Raw genomic sequence first — 18,781 nt, 5'->3', positions numbered from 1 at the left:
GATTGCAACATATTCAGAGTGGCACATGAAGTTTGTATTGTTTAGTATTATGTGTTGAGTGTGCCTTGTTCTGCATTACACGAATCTCAATAGAGAAGAACAAATGCCTACCACTGAGTACAGAAGACAAGATATTCTGGCTCAGTTGTTAGCCTGCATTGTTCTCAACTATCCTGTTCAACAATAGCTAGATAGTCTGTTATAATATTTGGGATGTCTTTATACACTTCCCATTCATTTAGCTGTGCATTCTTGCACTTCCATTTCTGTGTACCAATAGCTCAATTGTTGAAGTTCTTCGGAGACTTGAGTTAATCTACAAGAAAATGCTGATATTCTATTAAGACCTTTAAAACACTATGATTTTCTACCAATTATGTCTCACTCAACCTTTATTTTTAATGGTAGAACGTGTCCTTGCCTTACCTTAGGTACATAGAAAAAGCAATGCAGCAATTGAAAATCACTGATTCACAGTGCTCTGTGATAAATGGTAGGTCTGCTTCTGACCTTTCATCCCAGCTTCCAAATCAACACATCTGAGAAAATGTATCTGCCCAATATTTTATATTGTAGTCTGTTTGTAAGTTTAAGACGGATGGACATGGCATGTCTGCTTTCAACTTAGTCAAACTTTGAATTATTTCAGTTTTTTTGTAGACTCCTCTCAGCAAGGTGACACTAATAGTCAGCCAGTTTGACCTGGTGGCGACTTCACCTGAAATATTGTTGATTGCTTTCAGTCAATTTTTTAATTGCAAAAGTTGCTGCTGGTCTTGGTGCTCTCCTTATTTGCTTAAGTCTAGGGAACACTGTTCGTTATCGTGCTTTTGCATCATTTCATTGTGTATCAAGGATCTTGAGTGAGAATAGGATCAGTGTTATCCTACTGCTGTGGACTTTTCTGTTTCTGTTATGAGGAGTTTATCATGGAGGGAAAATCTATTTTATGTTTGTCCATTCACAATTGTTTTAGTGGATTTTTTCTCTGATTAAGTAGTGGTGATGAAAGATTGAGTCCAGGGTCTTTTGAAGTCTTATACCTGAGGATAAGCAGAAACAGAACTCTCAGATCTGGCACAGTATGGATTCATGCAGAATGTATATCCCTCTACAGTAACATCAAAGCATCTTGTTCCCAAACTAAGCAGAGCACCAAGTCACTGTGATGCTTCCTGCAGTGTGTGTTCGTCATCCACGGCATCCCTAAGTGACAATTGCCATTTTAGCTTACATTTGCATAATGCTGTCATTGCAAGGCATTTTTCCAGTTCACTTGAGTGAGGTACTACAAGTGCAGTAAGTGGCAACGGAACTCAAACTTGCATCTTTTAAATAAGGGAGCCCACAAAAGTGAAAGGCAAAGGCAATAATACCATTTCAATCTTTCTGTGTGTTTCTGAAAGTATATGGTAGGTCATTGACGGCACTGAAGTTTTAGAAAAATAAAGATATAGTTAGAATGTTTTTGGAGAAATGTTAAAATGTTAATGTTAACTTCAATTCCACTGGAGATAACTCTAGATTAGCTTCATTAACAAAATAGTTAAAAATGATTTTTCTGTCTGCCTTTGTACTAACATTGACATTATTGAATAAGTTAGCCTACAACCAACAGGAAATAGATTTGCTGTTACTGAAATCTCAATATAATCAACATTTGCGATTTCTATAGACAGGTAGCCAGAATTTAGAACTTAGGCACAGAAATTCCCTCCCTAAGCATTTAAGCTTTTCAACCCCTCTCTACTTCTTTAAGATGCTTCTATGACCACATGTTTCCTCACTTAGGATCTCCTGAGGCGGCTTAGTTTCAAGTTATATTTGACAAGTCTTCGATAGTTTTACTCTGTTAAAGGCCAGATGTTGCTATACAGATTCCAAATTGTCTTGATGGAAGATCTACAGATTTAGGTAAACACTAGTAAAGCCCATTGATTTCCAATCTTTAGATTGCCAGGGCAAGTGGTTGTGGGTCATCTTCTTGAGCCACAGTAGTCTTTGAGTTGATGGTAATGCGACATGGTTTCAGATAGGAAAGTCCAAGATTTTTTTTCAGTGACAATGAAGGAACAGTGACATACATCCAAGTTTGAATGGTCTAAGAATTTGGCATATAAATTTGGAGGAGATTGTGTTTATATAGCAGTGTTGCTCTAGTTCTTCTCTGGGGAAGAGGTCACTGAAAGGGAGATTCTCTTGAAGTGGCCCATGGATTATTCATAGTACCCTATTAATTGAAGGATTGGATGTTAAGTCTGTTGACCAGGGTGTCTCCTCAGAAAGTCACTTGAGCTTATTTGGGGTTCTTGCAAAGTCTTTCATCCAGGCAAACAGTGCATGTTCTGTAATAGTCGTCAATTGAGCCTGGTGGACAACAAAGAGGTTTTAAGGAGGCAGGTGGATATGTTACCATTCACATCAGCATGCACCCTCTGCATTGCTCTTGTATCAGAGTGCTTGACTGTCACTTTAACATAATTGACAATCGTAGACTGGATATTGAATGACATATTCTAGACTGACAGGGAGAGAGGCTGAGGTGAAATCCGTATTTTTTATTTATTTTCTGTACTGTAGACAGTGAAGAGAATCAATTTAAAATGCATGTAAGTAACAGAAAAGGGAAATCCACATAGGTGACATAGATCCAACTTTAACATTGCCAGCACATATTTGATCCAATGATGTTATAATTCAGGAAACTTGCTTAACTTACTGAATTTATACAATACTTATGTTTCTGTGTTTGACACTGCACATTCACAGTCTTAGACCAATAGACATTCCTCCTTTGTTGTGTTCATATTGAAATTGCCTTGATTAAACTTCTAAACAACAGATCACATCCATGTACAATGCATGTTGAACAGAATGTATTACCATGATGAAAACAGTAGCCAATACTAACACAATATTTCCAAAGTGTCCATGACTCCTCCTGGATTTAATTCACTATGTATGTGTTCTTAGAAACTATTGTGACAAATATTCAGGATAATCCACAACAATTAGACATCAAATCAAAGTGTGCTTTCAATAATTGGTTTCGTCATCTGAACGCAGTAGAAATTCAACCTTTAACCTTCTCCTGATAACTTTCTCCTTAGAAGAATCAGAATGAAGTGCAGCCAATTGCTCATAGCACACGAATAACTTTTCCTATTTGTTTAAAGGAGCTGAATTTCAAAGCTACATGATAAAATGCATCCCTTTAGCATTATTATACTTTCACAGAATAGTTCAGAAGGAGATCATTCAGCCTATCATGCCTGGGCCAAGTCTTTCGTTGAGCAAGTCAGTTAATCCCACACACCACTTTTTTTCTTCAATTTTTTTGTAAAGATATTTCCTCCTTCAAGTATTTATTCAAATACCTTTAATGGTTACAGTTGAATTGATATCAATGGATTTGAAAGCGTTTGAAAGCCACACCTGACTGACATATCGCCTCTGATTCTTTTACCGAACAACTTAAACCTGTCTGATTATCAAATCTTCTATCATTAAAACAGCTTCTTTTCAAAAAAAATGTTTTTCTTACCATTTTTGCATATCGTTGAATGGTAAAAACACCAAAGACTGAGAGCTAATTGTGAGTTTAAAGGCTGATTCTGCATTTTCACATGACATGCTGGAAACTGTAGGATGATAAATTGTGAGATCACAGACAGTGGTGAAACAACCATTGGACAATTACTGAATGTGGTACTGTTATAGAACGGTTGCCCTTCACATGTGCAGTGAGACCATGATGCTGTCTCACATCTCAAGTTGATGTAAAAGGAGCCATTGCATTATTTGAAGAACAGCAGGAGAACGCTATCCTTTTATCCTTCAAACAAATGCTTAAAATGTTTAAGCAAAAATAAACAAAGAATTGCAGATGTTGGAAATTAGAAAGGAAACCAAAAATTGCTGGAAGAACACACAACAGGTCTGGTAGCATCTGTGGGGAGAAAGCAGAGTTAATGATTCAGGACCAGTGACCAAAATTCTGGAGTTCTGAAGAAGGGTCATTGGATTCGAAATGTTAACTCCACACTCTCTGCAGTGATGTTGCCAGACCTGCTGTGTTTTTCCAGCAATTTCTGTTTTTGTTCCTAAAATGCTTAAAACTGATCCTTTCTCATGAAAGATCATAAAAGATGTGATAAAAAAGTGACTTTTTAGAATCACATCTTTAATGATCATCTTTCATATGACATAGTGCTTTATAAGAACCAACAGATTCCTTCTGAATTGTAGTCACTGATGTAAAACAGGAAATATGGTGGCCAATTTGTGCACAGAAGGCTTCCCCAGATAGCAATGTGATAATAAGACCATAAAACATAGGAGTGGAAGCAAGGCCATTTAGCCCATTGAGTCCACTCCGCCATTTAATCATGGCTGACGGGTGTTTCAATTCCATTTACCCACACTCTCCTGTAGCCTTAATGACATGCTATTCCTTGTTTACTCATGTTTATTAATAAATTATATACTGGACACCAGCGTTAAAACCATAGCTCTTCTGAAATAGGACCAAGGGATCTTTCACACCAATCTAAGAAGGCAGGTGAAGGTTCTGTTTAATGTCTCATCTGAAGGACAGCATCTCTGAAAAAGCTGCATTAGGAGTGCGCTCTATTAGGAGTGTGCCTTGAGATACTCACAAAGTGGTAGTGTGGAACTGTGCCTTCATTTGGAGTTGGTATTAAATTTATTACTCAATCTGGGTTTGACTACCAATTGTAGAAACAGTATTAATCTTCATTTCTATTGGTTTTGCATTTTGTAAATATTAATTGTTTAAAATGAAAGTGTACTATATAAAATAGTAACTGCATGGCAAGTCACATAATTTGTCTGATTCATTACATCCTTCAAGTTTGAATGTGTGCACATAGGCTGTTAATTAATGCTCGAGACAACATAAAACAGGCTTCATACTCCCTGCCCAGACTGATAAAGCCCATTAATTCAAGGGACATTCTGTATGTCAGCACTTTTTCTTTATCTGCTTTCTGGAATTCACTCAAGATGTCAAGAAGACAGTACCAACCTGTACTAGTCATGAAAGGCTCGCCCAGGGAGACACACACCAACATGTCTCGCTCTATTCTTTCCCATGAGGTGATCTGCTCTCCATCAGGACTGAAGAGGGTCTTAGCTGTGCATCGCAGCTTAAGTCGAGCGGTGCAGTTTTCAAGAAGCTAAAACAGGGAAACAGAATTAGTTTTTGTGGCATGCAACCCAGTTAATACCAGAGATTTTGAAACTCCCTACCATTATTACTCTATTACATTTACACCTCCCTGAGATTTGCCTCCTGTCTGTGTCTTTTTTTTAAGTCTCCCTGACTGGGTGACTATATACATCCCCAGTATAATGATTGTCCACTTCTTGTTTTTGGTTCTACCCACATCGTCGCATTTGAACAACCTTCTAAAACACCATCCCTCCTTCCTGCAGTAATTGACTCCTTGATCATTATTATGACACCATCCTTTCCCATCTGCCCCATCCCTCCCTCAACCATGTCATCGTGATAGCAATGATATCCTAAGGTGGAAACATCAAATCCAAGGGGGAATAGGTTTAAGATGAGATGTGGAAACGTTAAAGTAGATGTATGAGGCAAGTTTTTTACACAGAGGGCAATAGGAGCCAGGAATGCACTGTCAGGGGAGGGGATAGAAAAAATTACGACAGCAAAGTTTAAAAGGCATTTCGATAGATGTGTGAACAAGCTAAGAATAAAGGGATACAGATCACATGCAGGCAGATGGGATTAGCTTAGAATAGCATTGTGGTCACCACAGCCATAATGGGCCGAAAGGCCTGCTCCTGTGCTGTACTGTTCTCTGTTCTATGAAGAAACAAATAATGCTGACTGAACACAAATCAGGCTGAAGCTTCCTCTACTTTATGTTCCACATATTATATGGAAGGCTTGTAGATGTCCTGCTGTGAATTGTGATGCTTGAATGAGCAACTGATGCTCCCTTTAACAGCCTCCATTTCATTGCCGCAGACAATCAGCTATTGACAGATGGAGAAATCACCATGCAGGAAGCTCGGGAGATGCACCCTGTCGGAGCTTTAGCGGATGGTCATGGTGAAAGAGGGGCTGAGGGTTGTCCCTCACTAAGGGCACTCAGTTTGAGATGTCCGGCATTGGGAAGGCAAGGGGCCCAGAGAGTGTCAGCTCCTGGACCTGTAGCTGACCCTCCCAATTCCCCTGCACACAGTCTCACTCCAGTTAGTGACCTGGATCCCTTCATGATTTGTTCCTTTGCTGGTGCATTATTAACAGTTGCATGGTGGGAACTTATCTGAATGCAAATGACGAGCCACTGGTAGTTGGTAGGAATTGAGAAGGTGTGGAGTTGTGTTGAATGCCATTGCTTTAAAGTTGGTGAGGTGTGGGGAATGGGAGCAATTATCCCACGATGGGAGGGGGAAGGTGTGAGGATAACTGTACAGGAGAATAGGAGCTGGCTATCTGAGAGGCTAGGGAAACACTTATTATTTCCTCGTCCTTATACACATCAATGCATCTTTCACTGTTAGAGGGGCAACTGGAAGTTGTTAATGCGGTTAAATTCTGCTGACTATGATGCTCAGCACTCAGTTCATGGATCCAGGTAGAAACTCCTTGGTGAAGTTCCTGCCAATTTTAAGCAGAAGAGTTATCCATCCATTTCAACGCTCACTCAAAAATCGAATCAGGCGAATCTTGGGCAATTAGTTTGCTGTTATCTCCTTCCTGTTTATCCATTTACTCCACTGCTTTTCAGTGTAAACATCGCTGTTAAGTATCCTAGCTCACATCAAGGTTTATTTACCTATTGCTTCATACTTTGGCTCCAAACCAAAAATATCTTGATTTTAAAATTCTCATCCTGTTTTTGAAACCATCCATTAAATCATCCCTTCTTATCTCTGTAATCCTCTATATCCTCGTAACCCATCCAGACAACTGTACTCATCTCATTGTGGCCTCTTTAGCAACCCCATTTTAATTGCTTCACCATTGACGGCCACCTCCAGATGCCAATGCCCTATGCTCTGGAAATCCCTCTCTATATTTCTCTTGTCTCTCTCTGTTCTTCTTTCTTGCTTTGAATATTCCTTAAAAGCCCCTCTTTGAACAAGTTCTTTGCTATCTGACCTAATATCACCTTATGTGACTTGGCTTCATACTTTTTTTAGTGCTCCTGCAAAGTGCCTGAGGATATTTTATTACAATAAAGGTATTATATAACTTGGTGTTGTTGAATGAGATGAGAATTTCTCACCATCATTTGTTTAGATACTATTCACAGGTAAACAGAGCTAAGTTCTGGAAGTTTACAAAAACAGTCGCTTCCGGTAATACATAGATTGTATAAATGAATTGAGACAAATTCTACTGTTTGTTTGCTGTAGTTTGATAAGGCCTAATTAGATTGATGATTTGTCCTTGCTGTTTGTCTTTCATATGTGCCTATTGAAAAGCATTTAAATTCAATATTAAATTCAACAAGAAAAAATTATGACAGAAATGGGGTTACAATGAGACAGTTAGCTAAATCAGTCAGCAGTTGTATTAGTTGTATAGTCACAGGAATGCCAAGAAATTAATTGAACAAGCTTTATTCAGACCCAATTATTAAACATCAACTCATCCGAAGATTGTGTCTTGCTATATGTAATTTGCTGCTTGTATCTTAGCTCGCACTAAGTCCCATTTACTCATCACCATGTGCTGGTTGACATACACTGCCTGTCACAATACCCTAATTTAAAATTCTCATCTCAGAGTTTTGAGTAGAATCATAGTATACTCAAAACATTTAATCTGTATTCATCTTTATAGATGCTTTCAGAGCTGCTGACTTTCTCCAGCACCTTATGTTTGTATTCCAGATCTCTGGCATCCAAAATATTTTGCTTTTGTTAAATTTCTCATGCCTGTGTTAAAATCCCCTCCATGACTTCAGTTCTTCCAGCATCCGTAGTCTCTGGACCCTCCAAGGAGTCTATATTTCTCCAAATTTGGCATCTTGGGAAAACCTTGCATCCATCACATAGCATTGTGGCTATGGCTTCAGTTATCTCAATCTCAAGCTCTGAAATCCTCACCTTGAATTTCTTCACCTCTCCACTTCTTTCTCCTGCTTTAAGACATCCTTTAAAATTGCTCAAACCTTTGGTCATCTGATCTAATATTTTAGTGGTTTGATGTTAAATTTTGTTTATTATATTCTAAGAACCACCTTGAAGCTTTGTACTATGCTAAATGTGCCACATAAATGAAAGCTGTTGTTATTGTACACTGAAGTGTTCCTATGCATCTCCTGACCCAGCGCAATTTTTATTTTTCTTCTTGAGTTTTTCCCTGTTTGAAAGCAGGTCCAACCTTCACCAACATAACCTCCACCATGATAGAGCAAGGAGGTATGTCCACCTGAACCAGTACAGGGGTCAAACTTCATGCTGTTGGTGCCAATGTAGCAACGTGTCCAGCCAAATCTTTAAACCAACTCACTGAGTTGCTGTGGGAAAATATATTTTTACACGCATCTTGTACTATGGAGATATAGATAGCGAGGGTAGGTGCTCTCAGTGTTTTTTTTTTAACATGGCTGACCAGCTATCTCGTCCACCCTTATTGCTTGCCATTGACAAATGTTGGAAATGTTTATAGGTTGATACACAACCTGTTTCATTGCATAATGAAGGTTCCCTCCTTGGCCAATAGATCGTGGACTCAGATTTGAACATTGGTTTAGAGGCAGGATGTCATCACAGCACCACAACATCTCTCCAGTAATAATACAGCCCGATGTAAAAGATTTAAACTACTGCAACACCAGATGAAATTCCTTTGCCTTCATAGAGAATGCCTCATTTTGTCTTAAAAACTCTTCTTGAATTTGGACAGGCATATACAAGATATTAAAGGAAGCAGAATTTGCATAATTTATTTGATTTGGAGATGCCGGTGTTGGATTGGGGTGTACAAAGTTAAAAATCACACAACACCAGGTTATAGTCCAACAGGTTTATTTGGAAGCACTAGCTTTCAGAGTGCTGCTCCTTCATCAGGTGGTTGTACCTGATCGTCAGATTGCACAACCACCTGACGAAGGAGCAGCACTCAGAAAGCTAGTGCTTCCAAATAAACCTGTTGGACTATAACCTGGTGTTGTGTGATTTTTAATTTATTTGAGTTCTCTTTAAACCTGTGGCAAAAGATCCAGACCACTGCAAATATGGATGTGCCAGCAATCCCTACAATGACAACAATTTACTTTGACATGGTGTTTTGAACAAATTAAAATGTTCACAGGAATGTATTCAAACAATGTTTGCACTGAGCCACATAATGAAACATTAGATTTTAAGGAGCATCTTAAGAAAGAAGGAACAGACACCGAGGCACGGAGATGAAAGGAGGAAATGGCAGAGCTTAAGGTAAAGGCCTGGAGCTATAATAACAAAAATAATGGCAAGTGAAGGTAAATTTAACAATTGGTGTCAGGTTGGAATAAGGGATTTCAAGGTTGAAAGAACAGATATAGAGACATATATTCCTGTACTGGGTTTCCATGAATGTCCATGCATCATACAGCTAGGTTGACTTACAATATTTTGATGTGTAAAGCGCTTGAAAAAGAACATCTCAGCAAGATTTTCACATGTAAAATGCAGTTTCAGTGTGCGTCCTGTCAGAGGTTTGGGTCTGTATAGTTATATTTTGCAAAGAAAGCCAATCTGACTTTAAAACTGACAAATAATCTTACAAGATGCCTTCTGGAAGTCATGTCCTTGTGGATTCAGATTGTATTGGGAATAATCTGTACTTACCTCAGGAAGAAATTACAAGGGACGTTTTGAAAGTTTATGAACAATTCCAGAAGCAAACAGGACCTCATTATAAATGGTTACCTTGAAGACATGAATAGTTTTTGATAGCTCGTCAAAACTTGACAATGAGAGCCATTCAAGCTAATTGCTGGGACAGTTAAGGAAGTTAATTCTCTCAACAAAAAGACTATGGATGGGCAAATGGCCAGGCCTAGGCTACCTTTAATTTAGAATCATGTTTCATCAGAGTTGGATTAGCAGCTATTTCAAGTTTTGATCTGGATAGGACGGGGTGTGAGCATCATTTTGAATAGAATCCCCCAAGAAGAACTCTGAGGGTCACCCTCAGAGAGAAAATTCCCAGTCAGGGAGAGTGCAAGGCGAAACGTTTTTAGAAGTCAACTCTATTGTGATGAAATTGTTTAAACAATCTTCAGTAACATAACTGTAGAACTAGTGAGGGTCAAGAAATTTCCCCATGCTCGGACGTTAACCTGTGTTGGTTCCTGATCAAGTGCTGTACTGACTCTCAAATTCTTAATCTTGTTTTGAAATTCCTCCATGACTTCATCCTTTCCCCATCTCTGTACTCTATGCTGTTTGTCAAGGAATCATTTCCCATCTAATTCAGGCCTTTTGTGTAACCACCATTTAATTGCTCCACCATTGGTGGTTATATCTTTGATTGCTGTAAGTTCTGTAAACAGAACTGTTAGTGGGTGGCACGGTGGCACAGTGGTTAGCACTGCTGCCTCACAGCGCCTGAGACCCGGGTTCAATTCCCGCCTCAGGCGACTGACTGTGTGGAGTTTGCACGTTCTCCCTGTGTCTGCGTGGGTTTCCTCCGGGTGCTCCGATTTCCTCCCACAGTCCAAACGATGTGCAGGTCAGGTGAATTGGCCGTGCTAAATTGCCCGTAGTGTTAGGTAAGGGGTAAATGTAGGGGCATGGGTCGGTGTGGACTTGTTGGGCCGAAGGGCCTGTTTCCATGCTGTAATCTAATCTAATCTCCACCTCTTTGCTTTTTCCCCTTTAATGCACTCTTCTAAACCCACCTCTTTGATTCAGTCTTTTTTCACCTGACCTAATCGGACGGGGTATTGAGCATAAGAGCTGGCAGATCATGTTAAAATTGTACACGACGTTGGTTCGGCTGCATTTACAGTACTGTGTACAATTCTGGTAGCCACATTACCAAAAGGAGGTGGACGCTTTGGAGAGGGTGCAGAGAAGGTTTATGAGGATGTTGCCGTGTATGGAAGTTGCTAGATATGAAGAGAGGTTGAGTAGGTTAGGTTTGTTTTCATTAGAAAAAAGGAGATTGAAGGGGCCCTGATTCATGAAGGTTATTGGTAGGGAAGATAGAGATAAGCTTTTTCCTAGGGTGAAGGATTCAATAACGAGAGGTCACGCTTTCAAGGTGAGAGGTGAAAAGTTTAAGGGGGATATACATGGATATACAGAGAGGGCGGTAGATGTCTGGAATGTGTTGCCAGCAGAAGTAGCAGAGGCAGGCATGGTAGATTCATTTAAGATGCATCTGGATAGATGCATGAGTAGGTGGGAAGCAGAGGGATTCGGATGCTTAGGAATTGGGTGACAGGTTTAGACAGTAGATTTGGATCAGCTGAGGCTTGGAAGGCTGAAGGGCCTGTTCGTAGGCTGTAAATTTTCTTTGTTCTTTGTTTATTTAAAATGCTTCTTTGAAGTAGCTTGGGGCATTTTATTACATTTACACCACTGTATAAAACTATATTATTATTTTTATGTGTGGGATATTAGTCACAGGGCTGCATTGAACAAGGTGCAACTGCATAAAAGAAAGTGCCCACCAGAACTGCAAACAGATGTGGCAAAAGTCAGTATACCTTAAAGGCACAGAAATAAAAGATAACTCAGCTATACCATTTATCAATTATCAGTTAATACGCTACAAAATGTTGAAGGCTCCCATGGCAAAAACATCAGACAACTTTACAACTCCTTTGTAGCGTTACATGCATCATGATCACATTAGGTGCTCTGAGTAATCAGTGAATTGCAAACTTGCATTGCCCATGTATACCCGCTTGTAGTTTTCGACTTTAGTTTCAATTTAAAACAAAAACAAACAGCAAAGCTTTAGTCTTAAACAAGTTAAAGATAAAAATCACACAACACCAGGTTATAGTCCAACAGGTTTAATTGGAAGCACACTAGCTTTCGGAGTACTGCTCCTTCATCAGGCGATAATGAAGGAGCGTCGCTCCGAAAGCTAGTGTGCTTCCAATTAAACCTGTTGGACTATGACCTGGTGTTGTGTGATTTTTAACTTTGTACACCCCAGTCCAACACCGGCATCTCCAAGTTAAAGATAGGTTCATTACAAAATTACTGCTGTATTCACTCCAGTAAAAGTGGTTCGAAGCTAAAGATACATATGAAGATTAAAAGTAGGTTAGGATAAAATATAAAGGATCGGTCTGTAAGATTGATATAGGCATGTTACTTGCTTAAAGCATCTCTTTCTGAAGTGAATGAATTGAAATTTGTACTCAAATTCAGCAGTTGTTAAGACTTCTATACTTCAATAGCTGGGTGTTTGCCTGTACAGAAGGAGTTAGCAGGAAGCAGAATTTGGAAGAGAAATTGTAATGCTTTTAATGTAATAAAATGTCCCGAGGTACTTCAAAGAAGCATTTTGCAAACAAAGAATGACACCACACCCCAGAAGGGAACATTAGATCAAGTGATAAAAGACTTAGTCAAAGAGGTGGGCTTTGAAGAGTATCTTAAATAAAAGTGAAGAGGTGGAGAGGTTTAGGAAAGGATTTCCAGAACTTAGAGCAACCAATGATATAGCCACTAATGGTGGAGCAATTAAAATCAGGGATATGCAAAGGCCTGAGTTAGATGGGAACAGATACCTTGACAAATGGCATAGATTACAGAGATAGGAAAACAAGGTTAAGAATTCTAAAGTCAATACAGTGCTTGATCAGGAAACAACACAAGTTAACTGATGAGCACAGGGCTAACACGTGTATTAAAACATGGGCAGCAAATGTTTGGATGACTTCAAGTTGACAGAGGGCATAATGCAGGAGACCCGCCAGGAGTGGTTTAGAATTCTCCAGTCTGTAAATACCAAAGTCATGAACAAAGGCAAATGTACTGCCATCTTAATTATTATCCAAAGACTCTGGGTAATCCAAGATGGATAACGGGAAAACAATGTGGCTGTAAGAGCTGCTTCTTTTTTGAGGTATTTTAGGTGTCAGAGGTGATTTCCTCAAATTCCATGAGTGCCAATTACTGTTTTATATGCTGTTGCATTGTTTTGGAACTTTGGGAAAAAAAATCAAAACAGTAGCACTTTAAAAAGGAGGAAGATAGACAAAAGGCAGTGAACACATGGTCAGTGATGGAGAGAGAGAAAAAGAAAGCTATATTACTAACTGACACAACAGGGAATCTGCATAGTTACTGCCCTTGTTGTTTGAGCTCACGTATTTCTGGACATTGGAGTGCGTCTAGGAAACATTATCAGTGAAATTCACGGCTGACCGTGGAGGAAGATGTGTGAGGGAGCTCACAGCACAGGAACAAATAAGTGCATAGTTTTAAAGCGTAACCTTGCTGTATGTCTACAGTAATGAGTAGAGTGGGTTCTTCCTTGATTATATGTTTATTGAGATGTGTCTCTTGATTAAATTTTAAAAATAAAAACCATAAGTACTAAGTTAGTCTGGAGCACTGTTTTTTAGAGCAAAAAGACGGTGCTATTTTCTAGGTCTAGAGATTATGAAGTAGCAAAGATGGCCTTCAGTCGGGTGATATGCTCTTCCTGTCAGATGTGGGAGTTTAGGGACAGTTTCTATGTTATGTATGACAATGTCTGCAGGAAGTGTCTTTGGTTGCAAATCCTATCAGATCACACGGATCAATTAGAGCAGCAGTTAGAGGCAATAAGGAATTTACAAGAGCTAGGGGTGTAATGGATGGCAGTTATAGGAGAGGAAAAGTATCACAGATACAGTCAGGCAGATGGGTTAACTCCAGGAAAGATAGGAGGGGTAGGCAGGTACAGCAAGAGTCTTCTCTGGCTATCCATATTTCAAACAAGTATGCTGTTTTGGAAAATGTAGGGGGTGATGGACTCATAGGGGAATGTAGCACAAACAGCCAAGTTTCTGGTATTAAGATGGCTCAAATATAATGAGGGGTACATCGGGTTCTAACTGATCAATTGTGATAAGGGACTCTCGAGTCTGAGGCACAGACAGACGTTTCTGCAGCCAGCAGCGAAATGTCAGAATGGTGTGTTGCCTCCTTGGTGCCAGAATCAAAGGTATCTCAGAGGGAGTGCAGAATGTTCTCAAAGGGGAGAGGGGCCAACAGGAGGTCATTGTACACATTGGAACTATAGACACAGGAAGGGAAAAGGATGAGATTCTGAAGGGAGAATATAGAAAGTTAGGCAAGACTTTAAAAGCTAAGTCGTCTAGGGTGGGAACATCTGGATTACTCCCAGTGCTACAAGCTAGTGAGTGTAGGAATAGGAGGGTAGAGTAGATGAATGTGTGGCTGAGGAGCTGGTGCAGGGGAGAAGGGTTCACATTTTTGGATCAGTGGAGTCTCTTCTAGAGTAAAAGTGACCTGTACAAGAAGGGTCAATTGTACCTGAATTGAAAGGCCATGAATATACTGGAATGGTTATTTGCAAGAGCTTTTGGGGATGATTTAAAATAGTAAGGTGGGGGGCTGGGACCCAGGGAAATAGTGAGGAAAGTGATCAATCTGAGACTGGTACAACTGAGAAAAGAAGTGAGTCAAACAGTCAGGGCAGACAGTGACAAAGCACTGAACAAGGTAGGACTGATAAATTAAACTGCATTTACTTCAATACAAAAGGCCTAACAGTGAAAACAGATGAACTCATGGTCAAGAGTGTGGTACTGGAAAAGCACAGCAGGTCAGGCAGCATCCAAGGAGCAGGAGAATCAATGTTTCGGGCATTAGCCTGTCATCAGGAATGGCTTATGGGCCGGGGGCTGAAAGATAAATAGGAGGAGGGTGGGGCTGTGGGGAAGATAGCTGGGAATGTGCTAAGTAGATGAGGGTGCAGGTGGAAGTCATAAGTCAGAGGGGAGGATGGAGCGGATAGATGGGAAAGAAGGTAGACAGGTGGAGCCGTTCAAGAGGGCGGTGCCAAGTTGGAGGCTTGGGATTGGGATAAGGCAGGAGGGGAGGGGAATGAGAAAATTAGTGAAATGCATATTAATCCTGTGTGGTTGCAGGGTCCCAAGGCGGAAGATGAGGCAGTCTACCTCCAGTCTACAGGGTGGTTAAGGTTTGGTGATAGATGAGGCCCAGGACCTGCATGACCTTGGTGGAGTGGGAGGGGGAGTTGAAGTGTTCAGCCACAGGGCGGAAGGGTTGGTTGGTGTGGGTGTCCCAGAGATGTTCTCTGAAATGAAACGCATGTTGGCGTCCTGTTTCCCTGATATAGAGGAAACCACATTGGGTGCAACAGATACAGTAGATGATGCGTGTGGAAGCACAAGTAAATTTCTGTCCGATGTGGAAGGATACTTTGGGGCCTTGGTGAGAGAGGGTGTGGGCGCAGGTTTTGCGGTGGCAGAGGAAGGTGCCAGGAGTGGGGGATGGACTAGTGGGGGCGTGGATCTGACAAGGGAATAGTAGAGGGAATGGTCTCTGAAACACAGATGAGGGTGGGGAGGGAAATATATCTCTAGTGGTCGGGTCTGTTTGTAGGTGGCAGAGGATGATGCAATGTATCTGGAGATTGGTGGGGTAGAAGGTGAGGACTGCGGGAGTGGGGGTTTCTATCCTTGTTGCGATTGGAGGGGTGGGGTTTGAAGGCGGTGGTGCGGGAAGTGGAGGAGATGCGCTGGAGGGCATCGTCGACCACATGTGGGGGGAAATTGCAGTCTTTAATAAAGGAGGCCATCTGGGATGTTCTATGGTAGAACTGGTCCTCCTGGGAACAGATGCGGTGGGAGCAGATGCGGGAGCAGATGCGGTGGAGGAATTGGGAAGAAGGGATTAAGTGTTTACAGGAGGTAGGGTGGGAGGAGGTGTATTCCAGGTAGCTGTGGGAGTCGGTGGGTTTGTAGTAAATGCCCGTGTTTAGTTGGTCGCCGGAGATGGAGATGGAGAGGTCTAGGAAGGGAAGGGAGGCGTCTGAGATGGTCCAGGTGAATTTGACGTTGGATGGAAGGTGTTTGTAAAGTTGATGAACTGTTCAACCTCCTTGTGTGAGCATGAGGTAGCACTGATACAGTCGTCGATGTAGCGGAGGAAAAGGTGGGGAATGATGCCGGTATATCTGTGGAATATGGACTGTTCCACATACCCGACGAAGGGACAGATATAGCTGGGGCCCATTTGGGTGCCCATGGCTAACCCTTTGGTTTGGAGGAAGTTGGAGATTTGGAAAAAGAAGTTGTTGATGGTGAGGACCAGCTCAGCCAGGCGGATGATAGTGTCAGTGGAATGGTACTGGTTGGATCAACATGAGAGGAAAAACGCAGGGGGGACCAGCTGACACCTGGAGGAAGACTCTCTACAAGATGAACTCAGGGCATGGTAAGGAACATGGGACTGGGATGTCATAGCAATTAAAGAAACGTGGCTTAGGGATGGACAGGACTAGCACCTTAATGTTCCAGAATACAAATGCTAGAGGAATGATACAAAGGGGAGGCAAGAGAGGAGGGAGAGTGGTGTTTTTGATAAGGGAGAGCATTACAGCTGTAATATGGGAGGACATTTCTGGAAATACGTCCAGGGAAGTTATTTGGGTTGAACTGAGAAATAAGAAAGAGATGATCACCTTATTGGGATTGTATTATAGACCCCCTAATAGTCAGCAGGAAATTGAGAAACAAATTTGTAAGAAGATCTCAGTTATCTGTAAGAATCATAGGGTGGTTATAGTAGGGGATTTTAACTTTCCAAACATAGACTGGGACTGCCATAGTGTTAAGGGTTTAGATGGAGAGGAATTTGTTAAGTGTATACAAGAAAAAAATTCTGATTCTGTATGTGGATGTACCTACTAGAGCAGGTGCAAAACTTGACCAACTCTTGGGAACTAAGGCAGGGAAGGTGATTGAGGTGTCAATGGGGGAACACTTTGGGGCCAGTGACCATACTTCTATTAGTTTTAAAATAATGATGGAAAAGGATAGACCAGATCTCAAAGTTGAAGTTCTAAATTGGAGGAAGTCTACCTTTGATGGTGTTAGGCAAGAACTTTCAAAAACTGATTGGGGGCAGATGTTCACAGATAAAGGGACGGCCGGAAAATGGGAAGCCTTCAGAAATGAGATAACGAGAATCCAGTGACAGTACACTCCTGTTAGGGTGAAAGGAAAGACTGGTAGGTGTGGGGAATGCTGGATGACTAGAGAAATTGAGTGTTTGGTTTAGAAAACGAAGGAAGCATATGTCGGGTACAGACAGGATAGATCGAATGAATCCTTGGAAGAGTATAAAGGCAGTAGGAGTATACTTAAGAGGGAAATCAGGACAGCAAAAAGGGGACATGAGATAGTTTTGGCAAATAGGGTTAAAGAGAAACCAAAGGATTTTATAAATACATTAAGGACAAAAGGGTAACTAGGGAGAGAATAGACAAGCAAGGCAGTCCATCTGTGGAGACACAGGAGATTTGGGAGATACTAAACGAGTATTTTGCATCAGTGTTTACTGTGGAGAAGATCATGGAAGATATAGAATGTGGGAAAGTAGATGGTGACAGTCAACATGGTTTTGTGCATGGGAAATCATGTCTCTCAAACTTGATTGAGTTTTTTGAAGAAGTAACAAAGAGGATTGATAAGGACAGAGCAGTAGATGTAGTCTATATGGACTTCAGTAAGGCATTCAACAAGGTTCCTCATGGAAGACTGTTTAGCAAGGGTAGATCTCACGCAATACAGGGAGAACTAGCCATTTGGATATAGAACTGGCTCGAACATCGAAGACAGAGGACAGTGGTGGAGGATTGCTTTTCAGACTGGAGGCCTGTGACCAGTGGTGTGCCACAGTGCTGGGTCCACTGCTTTTTGGCATTTATATAAATGATTTGGATGTGAGGATAAGGGGTAGAGTTAGTACGTTTGCAAATGACACCAAAATTGGAAGTGTAGTGGACAGCGAAGAAGGTTACCTCAGATTACAACAGGATCTTGATCAGATGGGCTGAGGATTGCCAGATGGAGTTTAATTCAGATAAATGCGAGATGCAGCATTTTGGGAAAGCAAATCAGAGCAGGACTTATACACTTAACAGTAAGGTCTTGGGGAGTGTTACTGAACAAAGAGACTTTGGAATGCAGGTTCATAGTTCATTGAAAATAGAGTCACAGGTAGATAGGATAGTGAAAAAAGCATTTGATATGCTTTCCTTTACTGGTCAGAGCATTTGAGCACAGGAGTTGGGAGGTCATGTTGTGGCTGTACAAGATGTTGGTTAGTCCACTTTGGAATATTGTGTGCAATACTAGTCTTCTTCCTATTGGAAGGATGTTGTGAAACTTGAAAGGGTTCAGAAAAGATTTACAAGGATGTTGCCAGGGTTGGAGGATTTGAGCTACAGGGAGAGACTGAACAGGCTGGAGCTGTTTTCTCTGAAGCGTCGGAGGCTGAGGGGTGACCTTATAGAGGTTTATAAAATCATGAGGGGCATGGATAGAGTAAATAGACAACATCTTTTCCCTGGGGTGTGGGAGTCCAGAGCTAAAGGACATTGGTTTAGGGTGAGAGGGGAAAGATATAAAAGGGACCTAAGGGGCAATATTTTCACACAGAGAATGGTGTGTGTGTGGAATGAGCTGCCAGAGGAAGTGGTGGAGACTGGTACAATTACAACATTTAAAATGCATCTGGATGGGTATATGAATAGGAAGGGTTTAGAGAGTTATGAGCTAAG

General features: G+C 41.0%; 1 protein-coding gene across 1 annotated transcript in view; it reads right to left on the bottom strand.

The window, feature by feature from the left end:
* Window positions 1-18,781, bottom strand: part of LOC122557702 (doublecortin domain-containing protein 1-like) — a 554,199-nt gene that overhangs the window by 19,499 nt on the left and 515,919 nt on the right. Inside the window, exon 37 of the mRNA XM_087996361.1 lies at window positions 5,048-5,198. Within this exon, the coding sequence (XP_087852487.1) occupies window positions 5,048-5,198 (151 nt within the window). The remainder of the gene's footprint in view (window positions 1-5,047; window positions 5,199-18,781) is intronic.

The sequence above is a fragment of the Chiloscyllium plagiosum genome, unplaced genomic scaffold (assembly GCF_037043375.1).
Source record: "Chiloscyllium plagiosum isolate Xiang-an unplaced genomic scaffold, Cpla_swu_hap1 HiC_scaffold_18, whole genome shotgun sequence".
In the NCBI taxonomy this organism is placed as follows: Eukaryota; Metazoa; Chordata; class Chondrichthyes; order Orectolobiformes; family Hemiscylliidae; genus Chiloscyllium; species Chiloscyllium plagiosum.
The sequence above is the reverse complement of the archived record's forward strand: the minus strand, read 5'-3'. Positions and strand labels throughout refer to the sequence as shown.